This window comes from Cibotium barometz, chromosome 17 (assembly GCF_041138505.1).
Source record: "Cibotium barometz isolate CiBa-2024 chromosome 17, ASM4113850v1, whole genome shotgun sequence".
NCBI lineage: Eukaryota > Viridiplantae > Streptophyta > Polypodiopsida > Cyatheales > Cibotiaceae > Cibotium > Cibotium barometz.
The window spans coordinates 24,813,401-24,832,440 of NC_141062.1; the positions used below are offsets into that span (position 1 = coordinate 24,813,401).

General features: G+C 48.3%; 1 protein-coding gene across 11 annotated transcripts in view; it reads right to left on the reverse strand.

Moving 5' to 3' along the window:
• LOC147629812 (uncharacterized) overlaps positions 1 to 19,040 on the reverse strand; it is a 96,272-nt gene that overhangs the window by 70,003 nt on the left and 7,229 nt on the right. For all 11 annotated transcript variants that reach the window (XR_015267751.1, XR_015267752.1, XR_015267755.1 and 8 more), the window contains exons 2-3: positions 18,776 to 18,801; positions 18,590 to 18,700 (exon numbers count right to left, since the gene is read on the reverse strand). Coding sequence is in view for 6 of the 11 variants with exons in the window: in XM_086811342.1 (XP_086667468.1) it covers positions 18,590 to 18,700; positions 18,776 to 18,801 (137 nt within the window). In the remaining 5 variants the exon portion in view is untranslated. The remainder of the gene's footprint in view (positions 1 to 18,589; positions 18,701 to 18,775; positions 18,802 to 19,040) is intronic.

Genomic DNA, 19,040 nt, shown 5'->3' on the forward strand with positions numbered 1-19,040 from the left:
TCGTAATCTCGTCCAGAGGGCTATGCAAGTCTAAAGCAAACAAGCCATCAGATACAAATACTGCATCTCGGTAAACCCCAACTGTCTCACGTGTAAACTGATATCTCGGGTACCTAGGTAAATGAGTGGCTGGCCCATCTCTCAGGGATCTACCTACTAGGGTGAAACCCAAGTATGCATGATTGGCTGCTATGCCAATGGGCCGACTGGAAATCATGAAATCCCGCACATCAGGTATCAATGAAGGAGATCCCATCAAATAGTCCACTGTGCTTGCTCCCCCTTTAGAGTTCCAGCATGTGAGAGCATATGATCCCTGCCATCTCAATAGGCCATTGTATATGACCAACCCATGTGCACTCCCAAGTGTGAGAAAATGCCTGCCATAATCTGTAATCTCCCCCTCATCCTGTGCTGATCTCTACAACCCTACATCCTCTGCCGTGATCTCCCGGTACATAGCCTCATGAGTATCATACAGCTTTGTCTACTCTGTGCCTATATGTGCATTAAAGTCTCCCAATAGTAATATGTCTCCCATGCTAGCAAACCTCATGATATCATCATATAGTGGCGTATAGGGTGACTCTCCTGATGGTGCAAACCTGGAGTAGGCTGGGGGAAAGTAGCATACCGCCACATATAGCTCGCGGAGCCCCTCTTTGCATACTCGGACCCACATATACCTCGCATCTGCATCGCTATGTACCAGATGTATTTTGTCACGAAGCTCCTCCCTGAAAAGTACTGCCACTCCTCCAGATCCTCTGGTACCTCTCACTGTGCGTGGCTGAGGGGGCGGAACACTGATTCCCATCTATAACCCCCCACGTCAAGAAGCCTCTTGTTTGTGCACAAGAGAGAGAGAGAAAGAAAGAAAGATATATTAACGTCTACGAGAAGCCAAAGTCGGCCTATGAGACAAAAAAATAATACAACTGTGTTCTTCCGGTCATCGGAAGAAAAGAAACAAAAGAAAAAGTGTGCATGTGTCTGGATACAACTGTGAATCATCATGGATCGGTGGAGCCCATATACAAACAATATAAGGGGGGGTGGGGATGTGGATGGAGTGCTAAGGCAAGATGCATCTCTATATGCTGAAGGGGTAGTACAAGCATGCTATGCAGATCTATGTCTAACTCCATCCAGTGCCATAAGAGGGATATAAGATATCATACATCGCCGATGCTGAGGCTGTGAATGGACATGTACCCTGAGTCTGAATGAAAGCAAGCTAGCCTCTCCTGTGTCTCCATCTGGTGTCTCATTCGGATAGCTGCTATCTCTCGGTGTGACGGAGTCGGGGTGCTCTATGTCCAGTCTGTCTAGGTCTCCTCCTGGCTCTCAATTCCTCTGCTCTCTGTGCGGTCACCCCACGTGGTACATCAGCTGGCACAAGCACAGCTCTCTGGAAGAAATCTATGAGCTGGGACTGTCTCCCACCCCTAGTGGGAGCGGGTGTCTGGAGGAGTCTCTCTCGAGAACTATGAAGCTCTAGTAGTAGTCTGCCAAGCTGTCGCCGCGCTGGTCCGAGGCCTCCATCAACTAATGTAGTGAAGAGTGCTCCTCAAACAATCCTGCATATCTATCTCTGACCCCCTCGTGGGCTCTACATCTACATACAAAGTGATCCTCAGTCTCCACCTCCTCACGGCACAATCTGCATATCCGCTCAGCTCTAGGAACCCGTGCCGCTCTCCCAGCCTCTATCTCTAGCTGATGTGATGAGACTCGTAGCTGTCCAATAGCAACGCGAGAGCTGTGGGGCATGTATACATCCATGTACCGCGGTCGATGTATAAACCCATCCCCTGAGATGCTCATAAAGTGGTCTCTGTAATACAGCATCTTCGGTGGTAGTGGGCTCTCTGCTGCTGTCCATGTCTCCTATATGTAGTGCTGCCATATGTCCTGTCTCATCACTCTGTTCCTCTCATTGAGAGAGAGGTAACCCCGTGGAGCAGACTGATCATACTGAAAAGGTGGCAACCGCTCAATGTCTATACCATGATGTGAGAACCACTGTAGCATCTGTGCATACCAAGATCCAGTGTGTCCAGCCTCGGCCAGCTGTCTGGATGCCTCAAAAGCTCGGCGGGATAATCTCTCCATGGGCATCTCCCTCATCCTGTATATAAAGGAGATCGTCTGGAACAATGCCTCCACTGCCATAGGTGGTGCAGCAAACTCAACTCGAACAATGTCGTGCGGGACGGATGGTTTGTTGCATATCATCCTCGAGAGCATCAAGATCTGTGGTCTCTCCAGCTGTACCCATGTGGAGGCTGCAAGCCCTGGTGCCCAAACTGCTGCTGCATACATCAAGGCTGGTGTCACTAATGTATCAAAGAGCCACCCCTTCGTGCGGGGTTCCTGACAATGTGCCTGATGACACTGACGCTCAAGGCCAGCAAGAGCTGCATACCCCCGGGTCACTCTGTCTCGGACTGCCTGAGCCATGGAGAAGCATCCAGCTGAGCTAGTAAATGTGATGCCAAGGTAAACATAAGAGCTCACCACCTCGACCCGCCCTCCTGCTAATGTGAGAGTAGTGTGGCTCCTGACTGCGGGTGAAGTGTGGAAGATCATAACCTTGGTTTTCCCAAGGTTCACTATGAGCCCTTGCTGTGCGCAGAAGTCATCAACAGCCACAAGGTATCTTTGAAGCCCAACCTGCGTGTCGGATACCAAGACGATGTCATCAGCATAAAGCATAACATGGACAGTAATACCTGATAGCTCAACCCCAGAGCCTCCTCCCTGTGTGATGTAATCGACCACCTCATCAATATAGAGCCCAAAGAGCGTGGGGGAGAGCGGGCACCCCTGCTTCACACCAATGGTGCTAGCAACTATGTCGAACAAGCCTCCTAGGCATCGGACTCTCCCAAAGACCTGCTCATATAGCCTGTATATGCCCCACATCATGTCTGAAGGTATGCCTAGTGTCTGTAGTCGCCGAAAGAGGTGCTCTCTGGGCACAGTATCAAATGCCTTGCGGAAATCCACAAAGCAACAATAGAGCCGTTGCCTCCGTGCCTTGGCCTGATCAATCAAGCACCTCAATGAAAAAATGTGGTCGATGGTCGAGAAGCCTCGAGACGGAAGCCTGCCTGGCCTGCTGCTCTCAATCCCCCAACCTCTGCATGAGTGCTCAGCTCTGCCTCCAAAACTGCCCCGTATAGTTTGGCCAATATATGGCCAATCATGATGGTCCTGTAGTTCCCGGGGTCTAGTACATCTCCCGCTTTATGGATCAGCACAATAGTGTGCATCGTCCACTCAGCCGGAAACCCCTCTGACAGAGCTCTGTTGAAGAGATGAGCAAGAAATGGTGCCAATGTATCAATAGCATAGATGAGATGCTCTCCCTGTAATCCTGTATGATCCGTCGCCCGTCCATGTTGGAGTCGGCATATGGCCCTCCTAACCATAGGTGGGGTGAAGAAGGTGGAGACTGTGGAGCATGGCTCTGTGGGCTGTGGTATAGGGGGCTGTGCAGGCACATCATAAAGTCTCTCTACATATGTCTGCCAGGTCTGAGGATCGGCAATAGGTGTGGGAGGACGGGGCTCTCTGAGTCTCCTCCAAGCAGCAGCAGCATCTCTGCTCATGAGCATGTGATGTGTCCCAGTACTGAGCCTCCTCATAAGCTCGCCGCTTACGGCGGGTGAGAGTATGCATCCTCCTGCCTGCCTGCCTGCCTCCGGGTGATCTCCTTGCGAGCCGTCTGCACTCGGAGACTGCGGTAAAGGTTTCTGCACTCATCATCATACCATCGGTTCTGGGGCATGCTCCCAGATGTATGTGGCCGTCCTGTCTGTATGTGGTATGGGAAACTCCTCGCGGCTGCAGAGTGCAATACATGTGAGAGCTGGGAGGTGAGCATGGCCATGGGTGCCGATGGATCTAAGGCAAATAGTTGATCATGAACATGATAGTCGTACACCTCGGCTAGGTCCTGAGTGAAGTGAAAAATAGTGCGTGGTGGCTGTATGATGGGTGGGTGGGTCTCCAATAAGCTCCTGAAAGTGAGGGATAGGTATGTATGATCCGCCCCAATGGGGCATGGTGGTACGGTGAAGTGAGACACCATATCTGCTGCCTCCCGGGATCCCATCACATAATCCACTGTACTACTCCCGCCTCCCACTGGAAAGCAAGTCAACCCACCTCGATCTGACCACTGAGTCATCCCGTTATAAATAACGAGATGGTGTTGGGCCCCAAGCTCCAGCAAATGTTGCCCATATCCAGTGTTGTCAGCTCCTCCATCAACGGAGATCCGAGTGGTCCCTGTATCCTCTGTAGCTAGCGGCTCTAGTCTCAGGGGATCCTCAAAGTCATAGATCTCGCACTGTCTGCTCTGAGTCCGTGCATTGAAGTCCCCCATCAAGAAGACTTCTCCCAGTGTCGAATAGTGTAAGATCTCCTCAGATAAGACAGAGTATGGAGACTCACTAGCCTCTCCTCCACCCGGCTCCTCGGTGGTGGCAAACCGCGACCCCTTCGGAGGAAAGTAGCAAAGGGCGATATAAATCCATCTGGTCTCCGACAGGCGTAAGCTAATCCACATGTATCTCGCCTCCGAGTCTCGTGCTACGACTCGAACATGCTCATGTAACCCATGCCTGAAAAGCACTGCAATACCTCCTGAACCTCGGGAGGTGGCCTGTCTCATCCCCTGTCGGTGAGCTGACTCCCACTGATAACCCTCAACCCGTGGTAAGCCCCTCTCCGGGCTCTCATGTGTCTCTGTCATCAAGATGATATCCCCGCCCTCCATCACCTCCTCAAGTCTCCCTGGATGTGTCCATAGGACTCCATTACAGTTCCAGATTGCTATGTGTATCTCTTTGTCTTCATGTTGTTTCCTCCATGTCTCATAGGCCAGATGGCGCTATTCGACCCTCTTCCCATCAATGTAGATGTGACCATCCCTATAATGTGCCTTCTTCCCTTCTTTCCGTGTCGCCTTGATCTTCTGCATGCATAATCTTCTGTGCTCCAGTTGCATCCATGTGAGGTCATCATCGAAGTAGATGGGATCCCCTGGCAAGCTCCTCAAGATAGCCCGTCTTCTCATAAAGCTCATCCTACTCTCCTCGTCCGGGAACTATAGCACTACGGCCTTGCCTTTGGTGGAGTCCTTTGGGGTTGTCCTCCATACTCTAGTGAATGGGAGCGGCTCATCCTCCTTTAGTCCGAGCTTGGTACATAGGTTCCGCCCGTCAATCTCGGGCGTGGAGGTAGTGCTCTCTGGTATCCCTGTGACTCGGATGTTGAGGCACCGGATCCGTCGCATCTTCTCTTCATCAAGAGTAGACTGCATCATGTGTACATCTTCTTGTACATCCTTCTTGATGTTCTTCTTCATCACTTGTACATCTTCTTGCACCTCCTTTTTGATGTTCTTCTTCATCACTTCTACCCATCCTTCGCGGGCCGCCTCCATTTTCCCCTCGATTGTGTGGGTGAGGGTTTTGGTGATCTCTTCTTTGATTGCCTCTTTGTCCACCTCAAGAGTCTCTCCTTCCTCCCGTGGACGATCGCGTAAGGATGCCACTTCGCCCTTCAAAAGGTTGATTTTCTCCTGCATGGCGAGCTTTTCCTTCTCCCACTCCTCTTGCATGGTAAGCTTCTCTTCCTTCCATATTTCGGCTTCGGCCTCCAGCTTCCCCATGCACGTCAATAAGTCCTTCTTGATGGCGGTGATGGTGCTGTCCAATGTCTTCTTCTGGTCCTTGATAAGATCCCTAAGGATATGATCAAGCTGGCTGATTTTGTCATCTACAGACCCTCCCATTGTAGAGGGAAGAAATGTTTGAAAGGAGCAGGTAAATATGTGGGAGAGAGAGAGAAGAAATGGATGAAATTCAAGTCCCCATTATGTTGCTGCCTTGGGGGCCTGAGCAAGGGTGGGTGGGAAAAGGGCGCGGCTGCAGGCGAACAGTGACAGAGAGGCCTGACGAAAGAGAGGGGCTGCACACAGAGGGAGCGAATGATGCAGGTGAACAGTGAAAGAGAGGCGCAGGCAGGCAGCGGGAGGGGTGGGCGCAGAGCGAAGCGGGACGGGTGCAAGCGGGCAGCGGGAGGGGGGGGCGCAGGCAAGCAGCGGGAGGGGAGAGCAAAGAGCGGGAGGGGTGGACGCAGAGCGAAGCGGGAGGAGTGCAAGCGGGCAGCGGGAGGGGGGGGTGGGCGCAGAGCGAAGCGGGAGGGGTGCAAGCGGGCAGCGGGAGGGGGGGGTGGGGGCGCAGTGGGAGGGGGGGGCGCAGGCAAGTAGCGGGAGGGGAGAGAAATGAAATGAAATGTTATATTAACGTCTTCAAAAGGCTCAAGTGACCTATGAGACCAAAGTTACAACCATGTGACATCTGATACACTGTCTAGAAAAGAAAAGAAAGAACTGAAGGTAAGTATTTAGCCCTACAATACATCAATAGGGAGCATCCGGAAGCAGCAACTAGGGAGACTGGGAAGCTAATGCTACTAGTCAAAATGGGGTACATGAGTACATGGATACATGAATACATGAATATGGGGGAGTACAAAAGTGACAGTGAGCACAACAGTATATGGCTGATGTGGTAATCATCCTAGGAGCTCTAGCATGGGTCTCTGTCGGATGGCCTGGATATCTGCCATAGTGAGATGCCTGGTCGGACGAGCTCGATGCCTAGTCGGACGAAAAAAAAAAAGGACAAAATGAACATGAAATAAACTATGAAAGTACTAAGCTAGTGGGGGGGTGGATGGAGCACTACTACTAGAGGCTCAGTATGCAACCTATATGCGTAGGGTATACAAGAATGCAATGCAGATCTGTCTAGCTCCAACCAGTACCATAATGGGGGTGTAATATGTCATACAGATTTACAAAGTGGCAAGAGGGCAGTCGAAACATGGTGTGAAAAGTGCCGAACTGCCATGTGGATCAACCGTCCAACAAACGTGAAGCGGAGAGCCTGAACAGCATGAAGTTTGCCGTAAAGTTCGCCAATGACACCAGCGACCCCCGAGCCACGAGCCTGAGAGCCAGAGCAAGTAGAGAATGCCAAAACGTAGGTAGAGGCAGGCAGTTGCACAACGCTCTGAGCCACACCAGCAGTGCATTCACGACACATGGTTGCGAGCCAGCAGCGAGACAGTGAATTGGAGTTGGCTGTGCAAGCTCGCTGGCAGAACGATAAGTTATGACACCAAAACAGAAAGCAAGGACTTGGTAGCTGCTAGCAAGGATACATGTGGGGAGGGGGAGGCAATGGAATTCCCCCCGTCCCACCAGGCGTGCCAGAAATCCTACTACATGTGTAGTAGGATTGAATGCGTAATCAAACTAAATGACAAGCATAAATGGAGAAGCACAACGAATTCGAGTGTACTCACAGCAATAGCGAAAGAACTCTTGATATTGCTTACGAATGATTTTCCAACTCCACTACAAGCCCTTTTTATACAACTTTAAGGCACCTTCACACACATGTATATGGGATAACTCACACACGCACATCTTCTCTCTCCTTTCTCATTACAACCATGATTACAACCATATATCTAGGGAAACCACCCTGCTACACACATGCAGTTAAGGAGTCCCGAGGGTAAGGACATGAAAGAGATCAGGCCACACAAAAGAAAATAACACACACAATGGACTTAAAAAGCCCAATCATCAATACAATAGTTGGCCTCCTGCATTGCTCTTCAACAATATTAGCAGTGTTTTTCTTTGAAATCTTTTTCAAGATGATTGCTTTTCCCACATATACCACAAGGATTTAGACTAAAACAATCCTTTTCCACGTGATTACTTTTCCCACATAATCTACAAGCTTTACCTTTGGCTTGTCCTCTGTATGAGCCCTTGGACTTTACAGCAAAACCTTGTTCTACGACAGTTTCTATTGACCTTTGCTTCTTCTTCCTATAAAGAACTCATGATTCCCTCCAAGGTAGGATTAGGAATGTTCTTCAAGGTGGTCACCAGGTTGTCATACTCCTCAAGCATGCTTTTGAGAAGCACTACCATGACATCATCTTTAGCTACGGGAGACTAAACTGCAGGTAGTTGAGTCATGAGACTCCTCATTTTGTTGACGAGATTCTCCCATCTTCAAGAGCAACTCAAAGAAAGTGATTTTCAAAGATAGCTTTGGGTATTTAGCATTGGCACTAAAGAGAAAATCAAGTTTTGCCCATGCTTCAACCGGTGATTCTAGATCATAAATGTGATGCAAATAATCATCACCCAAGCCAAGGGCAATCAAGGAAAAAACCCTCTCTACTCTTAATAGATCCTGTTGTGTTCTGGGATCTTCTTCATTGGTTGCATGAGCATTGGACGAAGAGATTGCACTGGTAGTGCTCTTCACCAAAATCCACAAGTTTTCTTTCATTAAACTTTATCTTCACTTTCCAGGTGTCCAAACCTTGGCCATCAAACTAGTCTATGAACATGTGAGAACTCATAGTTGCAGAGAAGATAAAAGACTTTGGCATATGCCCTCTCTGCTTTAAATAGATCCTGTTGTATTCTGGGATCTTCTTCATTGGTTGCATCAACATCGGAGGAAGAGGTACTAACATCCCATAGCGCATGCCATGTTTACAATAACAAAGGTTTTTTGATTTAGATATGACAATACCTTTAGGTGGGGAGTTATCACAATAGCCAAAAGAGTTGTAGTCTCCATTAATTGTCGAGGCCTTTTATAGGCACCAAAATACATCAAAATAAACTCCCCATGTGGGATATTAGATTCTCTTTAAACCTATGAACCTTGGCTCACTCCACTGTTGATGGATGATTATTTGCTATTTCTAACAGACATGTCCTTGCTCCCCGCACCTGAAACATGCTCAACATATCTTGCCTTCTCCACAAATTCTGAATCATATTGCCAGGGCATCTTCTTCATCCCATTAGACTTTGACCAAGGCTGTGGCGGTTGATTTCTCCCATGAAATCCTTTAATGTTCCTTTGAAATTGATATAAGTGTTGACGATTCTTCCATGCTTAAAATTTTGGTTTATTCCCAAAAAACTTCTTACTTTGCTTCTTCTTCTGATAGTCTATCATTTGCTCAAAGTTCTCGGCCTTCCTCACAGCATCCTAAAAATCTAAGATGGTACTCCCCCTGACTGGGAATAGGATATTCTCATCCAAATTCTCAACAAACTTATTTTTGAGGACCTGGTCATCAAATTCTGCAGCATAATTATAAAACTCCAAGAATTGGTCTCTGTATCGTTCCAAGGTTTTCCCTTCTTGTTTGAGTTTAAGGAATTTCATCTTCTTTTGCATTTTATATTCCAGTGCGAAGTATCTTTTCTCCACACATTCCTTGAATTCCTTCCAAGTTAGGGGTCCTGCCCTGATCTTCTTGTGGTCACTTTCATTTTCCACCAAAGCTTGGGTCTTTGTTCCCCGCGACTGGTTGATTGGCCCCAAAACCTTTTGATCCAAAGCCCCTGGTTCCCTGCTTCGGGTTCTCCTTTCCCCAGAGAATGGCCCTACTCTTACCCAAAGTACCCTGGTTCCTTTCACCATACCACCCCCTGTTGTGTTGAGTCCCACTCCCATTCCTTTTGTGAAGTTTAGTTCCAATTAGCTAGTCCTCCACTTCTCGAGTCACCTTCTTCTCTCGTATTTTCCATATCCTCCCTGTCGTGGCTCCGAATTGGCTTCCGGTCTGAACCACTTCTGTCCACATCTTTTCAAGTATATTTTTACCACCCATTCAAACCAAATTATTCACTTAAGAAAAATAAGAAAACTTGCTCTTTGCACACATTTGCAATCCAAAATGCTACACTTTATTTATGTTGTGACCCAAGGCCTTACATCAAACCAATCAACCACATAAGTACCACAATCTACCATGTCCATCCCCATGTAACTGCATCGACAACTCAAGGCCTATGTCGGGAGGCACTCACTGTCAGGTGTGTATACATAATGAATATAAATGATGGTTTGAAAGAGGGCATCTATGACCAATGGGAACTTTGCTAGCACAATCTCATATGGCATAAATGGCTTACTCATGATCCTACATAAGAGCATCATCACCACGGAAAGTTATTGCAAGGTTGTCGTTGCAATACAAAGTTCCTTAAAAATGTTGTCTATGCGGTCTTAAGAAGGTTGTATGGACTCGACAATGAGCTCTTAAGAAGTTGCGTTTGACAAGCATCTTTTGCATAAGTCTTGGATTTTGATTGCCCGAGCTAAAAGGTTATGCCATGCTTGCTAAACTTTGAAGCATGCACTATATGCAAAAAAGGGATAGTGATCTCAGACAGTAATCTCGGGCAGCCCGAGATTACTCTAACAGTCCGAGATTTCTACACACCCAGAGGCATGTTGGCCTCTACCTGCGAAGTAATCTCAGATCTCGGGCAGCCCGAGATTACTCTAACTGTCCGAGATTACTTCGCAGGTAGAGACCAACATGCCTCTGCCTGTGTGAAGGAATGGCAACAAAAGAAATGTGAGATTACTCTAACTGTCCGAGATTACTTCGCAGGCATAGACCAACAAAAGACGTGTGAAGGAATGATAGCACAATCATTCACAATATTATTCAATACATCTTGTTGGAAAAGAAAGAGAAACCAATTACGGGTTAGATCTCATTACATAAATTCTTGAAGAGAGTAATAGAGTGAACCGTGTCATGTGTACATTAGTATGATTCTAACTTGAGATGCAAATATCTCGTGAAGTATATTTCCTTGAAAGTGCTATCTATGGCCCATGAATTGTTATGAGAGAAACGTATAGCTGTTTCTAGCATCCAGTCATCTTGAATAATTAAGATGAATGGTCTATCTTTTGACTCTTCTACGTGGGGATTGTATGGCTGGCAATGTCATGAGCCTCTCTATGCTCTTTCAAGTTGCCTCACTATGATCCGGTCCCCAAAAGGGGGCCCCAAACATTGCTACTGGGTGCATCACGGTATCAAATAGTCAACATTTGGTGCTTGGTTCTTGGAAATGGGCCTAGAAACAGTGCCTCTCTAGGCAGGCTAGGAATGCATATCCTCTCGCCAAGCGTGCATCAGAAGCTGGTCTCATGGAGAAGATCAGGCCTCTAAAAGTAAACCCGAGGTACACATGAGATGAGAAAATCTCCACCTAGGCTCCCCTATATGAGAAAGATAGGCTAGATGTAACCTGCTATGATGTGTTAAAGACATAACCTTTGTTTTGCCGAAATTGACCATGAGGTCTCTCTCGTCACAAAACCTTCGCAATGCATCCAAATGTCTCTGCAATCTCTTTGGAGAGACTGAGATCACAACAAGGTCATCTGCATAATATAGGACAGACCCCACCACTGCTTGAGCCAGTCGCGAGGCTGCACCCCCAAATCTATTCACAAAGAGTGAGATGTCGTCAATATACAAACCAAATTTTGTGTGCGTGTGTGTGTGGGTAGGTGGGTGGGTATATGGTCTTGGAGAGATTGCTTTTTCGCAGCTTGAGATGCTTTCCCACTGTTTCTGATCCGAGTCCTGGCTGTCGCGCTCTGGGACAGCTATGATTGTACATTTCTTTTATCAACGAAGCAATGGTTTCACTTTTTAAAAAGAGAGAGAGAGAGAGAGAGAGAGAGAGAGAGAGAGAGACACAAGCCCACTCATCCACATAAAACCTGTCAAGTCTAGAGAAGTTGGGGCCAATGCACCTCCTACCTGACAATGAGAAACACAGGCTCCCAGGGCTACACCCAAACTCAAGAAGATGCCAAGGATCCTGTCCCCTGAGTGCCAGTATCAACTCCTCCCTTGCAGAATACTCTGCGCCTGGGACTGTGGATGTGCCTCCTCCAAGTCTGTCCTCTGCTGCCTCAATCATGTTAAAGTCTCCACCCATGCACCAAAAGTCAGCTTCACGGTCTGTGCTCCAAAGAATGGCTCTACCTACTGTGGCGTTCGGGGCATAAACATTGAGGAAGCCCACGCAATCCTCTCCAATCATAATGGTAACCCACTGTGTTAGCCCAAAGACTATGACACCTGAGCCTGTCCTCACTTACGGCAAGAGCTGCTCAGTGACAAAAATACAAACTCCTCCCTGCGTCCCCAACGGGCCAAAGGAGGGAGATCAAAAAGTGTGACTCCTGCCTAGTAAAATCATCCCGCAACGGCAGGTATGCCCCTCGAAAAGGTGGTGCTCCTGGAGGAACAAAATGTCGATGGGTCCCCCAATTGTAGCTCTGTGAAGCTCTCCTCTGGGGACGCCTTGTCTCTGAAAGCACTGAGACCCCCCTAAACCCTGAATGTTCCATGAGCTATCCGCATATCAATCTCTGTGGGAGGTGGAACTATCGGAACTGCCCTCCACTCAAAGAGTCTTGGGCGTGGGTTAGATGGGTAATAATCACAATCCGTCTTGGGGCAAAGGCGCGCCAGGTGGGCAAGGATCCTGTCTTCCATGTGTCGCTACTCTGTCCGAGCGCAAAAGTAGGCATACTCAGAACTCGATCACAATGGAGGTATCTGTAAGAAGGGGGGAGGAGTACTGACTAAGATATGCAGGAACACAAAGAGCAGCACCTCTAGGTTGGAGGCCACCACCTCCCCGTCCTGGTCTCCATGGCCTAAGCCTACAAGCTCCATCCTAGCCAAAGGCTATTGGTGGGTGAACACGTCGGTGATGCGAAGATCATGAAGATGATGTGAAAGCTCAACTACCTGCCCCTGAATGGCGGCAGCCCACCGAATCCGAGTCCCACTCCGTCTCCAGGGCTGCACTCAAAGGAAAAGAGAAGATCATCGTGCCACTCTCTAGTGTAGAAGATATGGAGTGATAAAACACACCACTATCCAAATGGGAGCTATTGTCTCCTCAAAAATGTCCCTTACACCGGAAGACATCGGAAGAAACTATAATCCACAGGCAACCCCAAGACCCTGGGGGGGGGGGGGGGGGGGGGGCACTTGGGGATTCAAGCGGAAGGGCCCTCACCAGGGAAGCGACGATGGTCATCTCTACCGGCTCCAAGAAGAATCGATGTTAGAAGTCATCTCCTGTCCAGTTTTATACACCAGGGCCTTTGTTGTGGGTGTGCCCGCCCTTATGAGGTGTTTTATCATTTTTCCTCACTCCCCGCATTTTTCCCTTATTTTTTCCCATTTTTCTGCGGCTTGGGAGGCAGCCCATATGCTGGCCGACTGCTGAACTGGTCCACAACTCCATGCCAGAGCTGGCCGACTGCTAATGATCTGGCCGACTGGATGTGATGCTGGTCGTGGAGTTCTCAGGGCCAGTCGGCTGCCTACAGCAAGCCGACTGCTGATGTGGGGGCATATAAATAGGCCCCCAGCCCCCTTGCCACTTGTGTATCATACCGAGATCTTCTTGTGTATATAGAGCAGAGTTACATGCCTACATCTCTCTCTCTCTTGTGCTGTTTTTTCTGCATGCGTTTTGCTCTAGTGTTCCCAGATCTGGTCATCATCTCCGCTGCGTATTCTGACATGGTATCAGAGCCTAGGCTCTAGATAGGTCTTGGGATTTGTGTGAGCAAGAGGGGGACTGTTGTGTGGCTGATTGGTGGACTGTTTTGGACTGTTCGGGAAGAGGAGAAGCAAGAGGACGGCGGGCTGATTGGCTGGACAGCCACTTGCAGGTTTTAGTTCTTCTTTGTTCCCACCCACCCACCCTATTCAGAGTACATCCCCGCAATGGCAGATCTGTTAGAGATGGCCGAGAGACATGTGAAGATCCCGACACTCCCCCGTTCCCGGTGGACCGTCAGTTGGACGGGAGCAACTACGGCATATGGAAGGTTATGATGGAATCTGTTCTGGAGTCTTACGACCTCACAGATTTCGTCGTTGTTGGTATTCCACGACCGGAAGTAGAGGAAGGGGAGTTACCGTCTATCCGAAAGGACCGGGAGGCTCAGACACAAATGTGGGATCGCATCAACGCCACGGTCCGTTCGTTTATCTTTCTCAACTGCACACCGCAGGTAATCAATCATGTAAAGCATATGACGCTGGCCAGAGGTATATGGCAGCATTTGGCCTCACTTTACAACAGGGTATCGCCCATGAAGAGGATTTCCTTGGAAGTACAGATGCGGGTTATGAGCCCTGCAAAGTCGTCGACGATGCGGGAGCATATTAACAAGCTGCAGTCTCTTCAGCAGGAAGTTCTTCAGGCTGGGAAGGAGATATCCTCAGAGGACATGGCCATAACGTTGCTGTCGCACTTGCCCTCTTCGTACTCAGCATTTTACTCGTCTTTGATTACCAGTGGCAGGCTCAGCACCATCACGTGGGAGGAGCTTGTGCCCATGGTCCTGGACCAGGAGGAACGATTCACGACCCCTCCTCAGGGTGGAGGTTCGGAGGCCTTAACTGGCCAACGGTCGAAAAGCCGTAACTCGGGCAAAGGGAAGGCTTCATCGGAGAAGTCTTCTGAGAAGAAGTTCGACGCTGACCGCGAGAAACTGAAGGCAGAGAGGACCTGTAATGATTGTGGCGAGAAAGGCCACTATTGGAGGCAGTGTCCCAAGCGGAAGACCGAGAAGGGTGACGATTCCTCAGCAGCAATCATGAAGACTCCGGCTTTTGTGCACCTGGAGGTGATGGACACCGATGTTTCATTTTCTTCAGGCAGGGAGGAGATTGGAGGACTCTCCGCAACAGATACTCGCGAGTGGATTCTCGATAGTGGTGCTTCCAGGCACATGACTCCTTCCCATTCCGGTTTACAGGATCTCTGCAGGCTTTCTGGTCATATTCTTACTGGCGATACGTCCACTATCCCAGTTCACAGTGAGGGCAAGATGGAGATAGTTCCCGATGGCAGAGGGGGGAAGCATTCCTCCCAGGTATTGTATGTTCCGGCACTTGGTTTTCATCTGTTGTCAGTGCATCAGGTTTGCAAGACTGGCGTACGGGTGGAGTTTGATGAGCATTTTGTTGCTCCCCGGGACAAAGCAACAGGCCAAGTGGTTTGGGAAGGTGGAGTGGAGAATGGAGTTTACAAGCTTTCAGCACTCTCTCCTAGGTCCTCCGGTTTGTGATGAGTGGCAGTCTGGTAATGGCCACTTAAGTGTGGATACGCTGCAGGTACAGGATTTCCGGGACCAGATGGTGGATAGCTTACCAGTAGATGGCAGCAGTTGGCAAGAACTTTCCAGTACTGATGTTGGTGGTTCTTGCGTTCGAGAGTCAGAGGAAACTGAACAGGTCACTTATGCTCTGATGTCTCATCGTGTTCGGGACAAAGAACCTCCAGTAGATGAGGATGTTCTTTCCACGGGGACCTTTCGGAAAGCCAGGCAAGTGGCAGCTGATTACTTGCAGAAGGAGGTGGTTTCTCCAGGTTTTGTGGTTCCAGATTCAGAGGGGGTGGTTGACAGGTTTCAGAAGGCCTTGCGTGGTCTTCAGGAGGTTTCCAGGACTTGTTTTTGCACCGTAACAGGTGTTGATCCTTGTGAGCAGTGTGATGCCTCTTTGACTCAGAAGCAGGATGGTTCATTGATCTCGTTGATGGACACCAGATTGGACGGGAGCTTCCTGATGAGGCAGTTGAGCTCATGGTTGCGGATGACTCTTTGGGAGGCAGGATTGTGTTTCCTGTGGTTTCTGCGGCATGTGAAGGATCATGGACTCTTTTACACAGGAGGGGGGTTGTTGGATGGAGTTGTTGGATGGAGTCCGACTCCACGCTTGGAGTGACTCGGTTTGGGGAGGAGATCCGGACACGAGGAGATCTACTTCAGGCCCAGGAGCAGTTTTCCGGAGCAGTAAGAGGCAATCATCTTTTGCCTTGTCGCAGACAAAGGCAGAGTACCGGGCTGCTTGTGATGCTGCTTGTGAGGTGGTGAGGATGCAGAGGTTGCATTGCAGGTTTGGGCTTCCACTGGAGGAACCCATGGTCATCCAGAGGCACTTTGTTCGTGAACAGATCGTTGCTGATGGAGTTCTGTTCGACGGAGGACAGTACGGTGGACCTCTTCACGAAGTCGCTCTCTCAGGATTTGCTCAGGCGGCACCCCAGCTCCCAGTGGTTGGTTTCACAGTCAAGAGCTGAGTGGGGTTGTTAGAAGTCATCTCCTGTCCAGTTTTATACACCAGGGCCTTTGTTGTGGGTGTGCCCGCCCTTATGAAATGTTTTATCATTTTTCCTCACTCCCCGCATTTTTCCCTTATTTTTTCCCATTTTTCTATGGCTTGGGAGGCAGCCCATAGTCTGCTCTAGGGATCCGTGCTGCCCTACCTGCCTCAATCTCAAGCTGCTATGATGACACTTTGAGCTGGCCAATCACCACTCGGGCACTGTGAGGCATGTACACATCCATGTATCCAGGTCTCTGTATGAATCCATCCGCTGAGATACGCATAAACTGATCTCTGTAGTATAGCATCTTCGGCGGTAGAGGCTGACTGGGCATAATCCAAGTCTCTTGAGTGTATCGCTGCCATAAATCCTACCGAAGGACTCTGTTCCTCTCACTGTGAGAAAGCTGGATGTGTGGTGCATGTATATCATACTGGAAAGGTGGCAGGTGACCTATGTCAAGACCATGCTGAGTGAGCCACTGTATCATCTGTGAATACCATGATCTTCTATCTCCACTCTCTGCGAGCTGCCTGGATGCCTCAAAAGCTCTATGTGAGAGTCGATCTGATGGCATATCTCTGATCCTCTGTATGAAGCAAATCGTCTGGTCACCCCCACCAAATGTGGTCTCTGTCTTTTCTTGCGGTATAAATCATACCACAACTTTGGCTTAGGTCTTCCATTCTTGCTTCAAACTAAACTCTGTTTTGCAAGATTATTTGAAGTTTAAGCAAAAGAAAATTTGGAGGGCTCAATGCATAGAAGCCAATGATGGAACTCAAACCTTCCATAAATAGTTACTGCTCTCCAGGTTGAAAGATGCTGACAGACTGCATTCATGAGTGTCAGGAGTGCCCTCCCTCCCATTTTGTGCTACAGGGATTATTTGGCACTTTTGTTTCGTCTCCATGTGAGACCTTCATGGTCTTCTCATAGAATAATCCAAGAGTCACACGTATACTTGGTAAAACATTTTCTAACAAAGCTAACTTTCCATAATGTCCATTTCAATCCCTTTTCTGCAAGTTTATGCTGAACAAATAAATGGCCATTTCTGTATTGGTAAAATAATGCTCAACTTGCCCAAGTGACATGCTACTTTTCCAAATAATTACTCTATATAATTGCACTTTTTGTAGGAAAATGTATATAAATACCAATGGAAAGCCAAAAAGGTGATAGCCCAAGTGGTAAAGGTGTTTGCCTAGGACGAGGAGGTCCTCGATTCAAAACCCCACAAGGTGCTTCCTCGACAGCGATGCCGCCTACGGACGGATAAAAAGCGCCTACGGGTGGTGAAAAATGGTAACTACGGGAGGGTCTTGGGCCTAAAGCTAGTCAGGAAAAAAATTACCAATGGAAAGTTCAGGTTATTTCCCAAACTTCACAGTAAAGTATGATCTTGACTCCATGATGAGAGTCTACCTACTCACAAAGTTTCAAAACATCAACTCCATATAGACTACGTAATATGAAATCCCCACTCACATCATCAGTGCCCAAGAATAGGTGCAGGTTCATGCATAAAGACAAATATCACAGATAAACCGCCATACTGAGTTTTTATCAGTTCTCGGGACGTGAAGGGCAGACTCCGTCATGATGGCGGCCAGCACTAAGGGGAGAACACACAGACACATTTCCCCTAGTTGGTCGAGCAATAGGACTGCTTTGGATAGAGAGAATCAGCGTGAACTAGCTTGCAAATGCCTTCAGACCTCATGTATCCTGGCCAATCCTTAGACTCACACATGGCCTTCCTTTGCTTGCCGGTGAACTGAATGAAAGGGCCAAAGCGGTTGACACCATAATACACACTGTGTTGTACGTTGTATAAATGCTGCTGAGAGGTGAAGGCTTGAAGTGAAGAAAGGAGGGGGCAGGGAGGGGAAAGTTTAATAAAAAAAGAAATTTAGAGGGCTCAATGCATAGAAGCCATCCATGGAACTCGAACCTTCGATAAATAGTTACTGCCCTCCAGGTTGAAAGAGGCTGACAGACTGCATTCATGAGTGTCAGGAGTGTCTTTCCTTCCCTTTTGTGCTGCAGGATTATTTTGCACTTTTGTCTTGTCTCCAGCCCTGGGGAGAACACACAGGCACACATGCCCTGTGGCTGGTCGAGCAACTGGACTGCTTTGGATAGAGAGAATTAGCATAAACCTGCTGGCAATGCCTTCAGACCTCATGTATCCTGGCCAATGCTTGGACTCGCACATGGCCTACCTTTGCTTGCCAGTGGACTGAACAAAGGGGACAAAGCGGTTGACGTCATAATACACAGTGTTGTGTGTTGTATATATAAAGTCGATTTGATCTATAAAATGTAGATGCATTGTTGGGACTGAAACTGCTTGCAAATGCTGCTGAGAAGTGAATGCTTCAAATGCTGAAATGAGGGAGGAAGGAGCAGGGTTGGACGGGGCGGGGAGGGGCGGGGAGGGGCTTCGTGGGAGGGGGGGTGGGGGTGAGGATGTTGTGGCTGGGATGATACCTGAGATAGATTTGAGTCTTTGGCATCAACTATTCTGGACTCTGATACACTCTCCAGGGCATAATGACTGCTTATTGATGATGAGCCCATTTGTAGTAAGACCTCCATGGACTGCAACAATAACAGACTGTTAATGCTACAAAATGCAGTATAAAATGTTTGCTTTGTTTGAGCTCATTCACATACCTTTTCCACATCTCCCTCGTAATGACCTGCAAAGAAATTGGCTTCAAAGGTTACCTTTCAATCCAACATAAGTCACTCATACAAGCATGCAATGCTCCAAACCCCAAAGGGCATGTCAATTCTTTTCTTTATGGAACCGACAAGCAATTTATGGTCCTTGTAGCAAGATGACACCTTCGGAGAAGTTAAAGAAACCATAATAGCAACAAATCAATCCAAGGCATCGATTGCCGACAGCATGTGTATTTTGATCAATAAAGAACCT